The sequence below is a fragment of the Piliocolobus tephrosceles genome, chromosome 1 (assembly GCF_002776525.5).
Source record: "Piliocolobus tephrosceles isolate RC106 chromosome 1, ASM277652v3, whole genome shotgun sequence".
NCBI lineage: Eukaryota > Metazoa > Chordata > Mammalia > Primates > Cercopithecidae > Piliocolobus > Piliocolobus tephrosceles.
In genome coordinates this window covers 160,446,316-160,450,562 of record NC_045434.1, presented here as the reverse complement: position 1 = coordinate 160,450,562, position 4,247 = coordinate 160,446,316, and the positions used below count along the sequence as shown (strand labels likewise).

Sequence of the window (4,247 nt, the reverse complement as noted above, 5' to 3'; positions counted from 1 at the left end):
TTCCTTCCTTCCTTCCTTCCTTCCTTCCTTCCTTCCTTCCTTCCTTCTTTCCCTCCCTCCCTCCTTCCCTCCCTCCTTCCCTCCTTCCTTTGTCTTGCTCTGTCACCCAGGCTGGAGTGCAATGGCACAATCTTGGCTCACTCCAACCACTGCTTCCCAGGTTCAAGCGATTCTCCTACGTCAGCCTTCCGAGTAGCTGGGTCTACAGGTGTCTGCCACCACACCTGGCTAATTTTTGTATGTTTAGTAGAGATGGGGTTTCGCCATGTTGGCCAGTCTGGTCTCAAACTCCTGACCTTAGGTGATCCACCCACCTTGGCCTACCAAAGTACTGGGATTACAGGCACGAGCCACCATATCTGGCCTAAATAATTTATTTTTGGAATGAAAGGAATTGCCTCATTTTTGCCAGAGCTAAAAATAATAGCTAACTTGAAACCTCTGTTTAATGTTTCTCTTGATGTTTTAGGTCGATGGCGTGAACATTCAGGGTTTTGCCAACCAAGATGTTGTTGAAGTATTACGAAATGCAGGGCAGGTGGTACACCTAACCCTAGTTCGAAGGAAGACATCCTCATCTACTTCTCCACTTGAACCACTTTCAGCCAGAGGTGATTAATTTGCCACCCCTCTATCCCTCAAGTAGTTTACATTTGGAAGAGCAGTTCAATTTTGGAAGTTGCTCCATGAGTCTCAGCAGGAAATGTTGCCCCGCCTTGTGTAATGCACTGATGGAGAAATGAGTCAGCTCATTTGTTCATTGAAGAAGTGTTTTCTTTGCTTACTATGTCAGTCAGAATGGTAGGATGTGCACCTTGGCATGCACTAAGCTCTGAGAGCATCTCTAAATGGAGATGAAAATCATTTTTTCTAAAAGCTTTCAAATTTCATTGATTACATATATTTGAATAATAAAGCTTTGGCACCTTTGTTGGGGGAATCTCATTTGTCTAATGCTTTGACATTTTGCAGACTTCAGGTTTCCTATTACTGCCTCAAAAAAAGGCTGGAGTGCAGTGGCATGATCTTGGCTCACTACAACCTCTGCCTCCTGGGTTCAAGTGATTCTCATGCCTCCACCTCCCAAGTAGCTGGGACTACAGGCATGTGCCACCACACACAGCTAATTCTGTTTGTATTTTTAGTAGAGATGAGGTTTCACCCTGTTAATCAGGCTGGTCTCAAACTCCTAACCTCAGGCGATCTGTCTGCCTTTGTCTTCCAACGTGCTGTAATTACAGGTGTGAGCCACCACGCCCAGCCAGGTTTCCTATTACATTTAACAATATATTTTATTCCAGTCTGCTTCTTGATTTACTTTTTGAGGTATACTGAGAGAAAATAAAACATGTATCTGTATTTTGTTTTTTTTTTTTAGACAGGTCTCATTTTGTTGCCCAGGCTGGAGTGCAGTGGCACTATTACTGCTCACTGCAGCCTTACTTCCTGCGCTCAAGTTATCCTCCCACCTCAGCCTCCTGAGTAGCTGGGACCACAGGCAAGCACCACCAAACCCAGATAATTTATTTATTTATTTATTTTGTAGAGATGAGGTCTTTCCTGGGTTGCCCATGCTAGTCTCAAACTCCTGAGCTCAAGTGATCCACCTGCCTTGGCCTCCTAAAGTACTGGGATTACAGATGTGAACCACAGTGCGCGGCTGCATGTCAGTTTTTGATTATCAACTTATAAATGTATAGATGAACAAAAGTTGATAATCATGGAAACACATATTCAATTTAGAATGAGTGACTTACTGGGTGCAGTAATTCTAACCATGTTTGGTGGCTCACACCTATAATTCCAGCACTTCTGGAGGCCGAGGCAGGAGAATCGCTTGAGGCCAGGAATTTAAGACCAGCCTGGCCAACATAGGGAGACCCCTTCTGTACAAAAAATTAAACATTAGCCGGGCCTGGTGGCACCCACCTGTATTCCCAGCTGCTCAGGAGACTCAGGCAGGAGGATGACTTGAACCTAGGAGTTTGAGGCTTCAGTGAGCAAAAAAGTTGCCACTGCATGCTGGCCTGGGTGACAGAATCAGACCTGTCTCTTAAAAGGAAAAAAAAAAAAAAAAACATGACTAGTTATGTAACTAAGAAGTAAGAAGTACTTCAATTAGAATTTGACAGAAGATCATTTTTTTCTTCTAGAAATATTCCTCTGAAGATACAATACACCTGGAAGCCTTTGCTTTCAGCCAATAGTGATTTGTATTTCAGTTGGAACTTCTTTTCTTTTATGTGATAGTAGAACTTTTGTTGCTGAAAGACAGATCCAACTGCATCCAATGTATGAAATTAAAAATTGCCTAAATAGTGCAAATTGTACAAATGCCATTTAATTTTTTATTTTTTGAGACAGAGTCTTGCCCTGCCGCCTAGGCTGGAGTGCAGTGGCGCGATCTCGGCTCACTGCAAGCTCTGCCTCTTGGGTTCACGCCATTCTCCTGCTTCAGCCTCCCAAGTAGCTGGGACTACAGGCTTCCGCCACCATGCCTGGCTAATGCTTTGTATTTTTTAGTAGAGACGGGGTTTCACTGTGTTAGCCAGGATGGTCTCGATCTCCTGACCTCGTGATTTGCCTGCCTTGGCCTCCTAAAATGCTGGGATTACGGGCCTGAGCCACCGCGACCGGCCTATTTATTTATTTTCAAGATGGAGTTTCAGTCTTGTCACCCAGGCTGGAGTGCAATGGAGCCATCTTGGCTTACTGCAACCTCCACCTCCCGTGTTCAAGTGATTCTCCTGCCTCAGCCTCCCGAGTAGTTGGAATTACAGGTGCTGCCCGCCACCACGCCTGGCTAATTTTTTTATTTTTAGTAGAGACAGGGTTTCATTATGTTGGCCAGGCTGATCTCAAACTCCTGACCTCGTGATATGCCTGCTTTGGCCTCCCAAAGTGCTTGGATTACAGGCGTAAGCCACCCCGCCTGGCACAAATGCCATATTGACCTTTAATGGCTTACATAAATATTTGTATAAATATGTTTTTTTAATTTAACAATTTTTTTATTTTTATAGATTCAGGGGATAAATGTGTAGGTTTATTACATGGATATATATGCATAGTGTTGGGGTTTGGGCTTCTAGTATACCCATCACCCACATAGTGAACATCATACCAAATATGTAATTTTTCAACCCTCACCCCCTCTCCACCAGCCTCCTTCATCCTGGGATCCACAATGTTTAGTATCTTCTTCTGCATGTCCGTGTGTACCCATTGTTTAGCTTCTACTTATAAGTGAGAACATGGAGTGTTTAATTTCCTGTTTCCGAGTTATTTCACTTAGAATAATGGCCTCCAGCACCATTCATGTTGCTGAAAACAAAACAAAACAGAACATAATTTCATTCTTTTTATGGCTGTATAGTAGTCCCTGGTATATACTACATTTTCTGTATCCTATCATCTGTTGATGGACACTTAGATTGCTTTCATGACTTTGGTATTACAAATAGTGCTGAAATAAACGTACTAGTACCTGAGTCTTTTTGATAGAACTATTTCTTTTCCTTTGAGTAGATACCAAGTAGTGGAGTTACTGGGTCAAATGGTTGTGCTATTTTTAGTTCTTTAAGAACTCTCCATACTGTTTTCCACATCGACAGAAGTTGTACTAATTTACATCCCCACCAACAGTGTATAAGTGTTCCCTTTTCTCCACATCCTTGCCAATATCAGTTATTTTTTGACTTTTTAATAATGGCCATTCTGACTGATACGAGATGGTATCTCATTGTGGTTTGAATGTGGTTTTAATTACAGGATTGTTAGTTTGTTGGCTACTTATATGTCTACTTTTGAGAAATGTCTGTTCATGTATTTTGCCCACTTTTTAATGGGGAGTTGTTTTATTCTTATTGAGTTGTGTGAGTTCCTTCTAGAACCTGAATATTAGTCATTCATTGGAGACATACTTTGCAAATATTTTCTCCCATTCTGTAGGTTGTCTGTTGACTGTGTTGACTACGTTGACTACTTATTTTGCTATGCAGAAGCTTTTTTTAAATTTAATTTTTATTTTTTTTAATTATACTTTAAGTTCTAGAGTACATGTGCACGACGTGCAGGTTCGTTACATATGTATACATGTGACATGTTGGTGTGCTGCACCCATTAACTCATCATTTATATTAGGTATTTCTCCTGATGCTATCCCTCTCCACTCCTCCCACCCTACAACAGGCCCCGGTGTGTGATGTTCCCCACCCTGTGTCCAAGTGTTCTCGTTGTTCAGTTCC

The 4,247-nt window shown here is 42.1% G+C and overlaps 1 protein-coding gene across 2 annotated transcripts in view; it reads left to right on the top strand.

Moving 5' to 3' along the window:
* Positions 1 to 4,247, top strand: part of PATJ (PATJ crumbs cell polarity complex component) — a 422,851-nt gene that overhangs the window by 57,388 nt on the left and 361,216 nt on the right. For both annotated transcript variants that reach the window (XM_023187375.3, XM_023187368.3), the window contains exon 11: positions 470 to 611. In XM_023187375.3, coding sequence (XP_023043143.2) covers positions 470 to 611 — 142 coding nt within the window. The remainder of the gene's footprint in view (positions 1 to 469; positions 612 to 4,247) is intronic.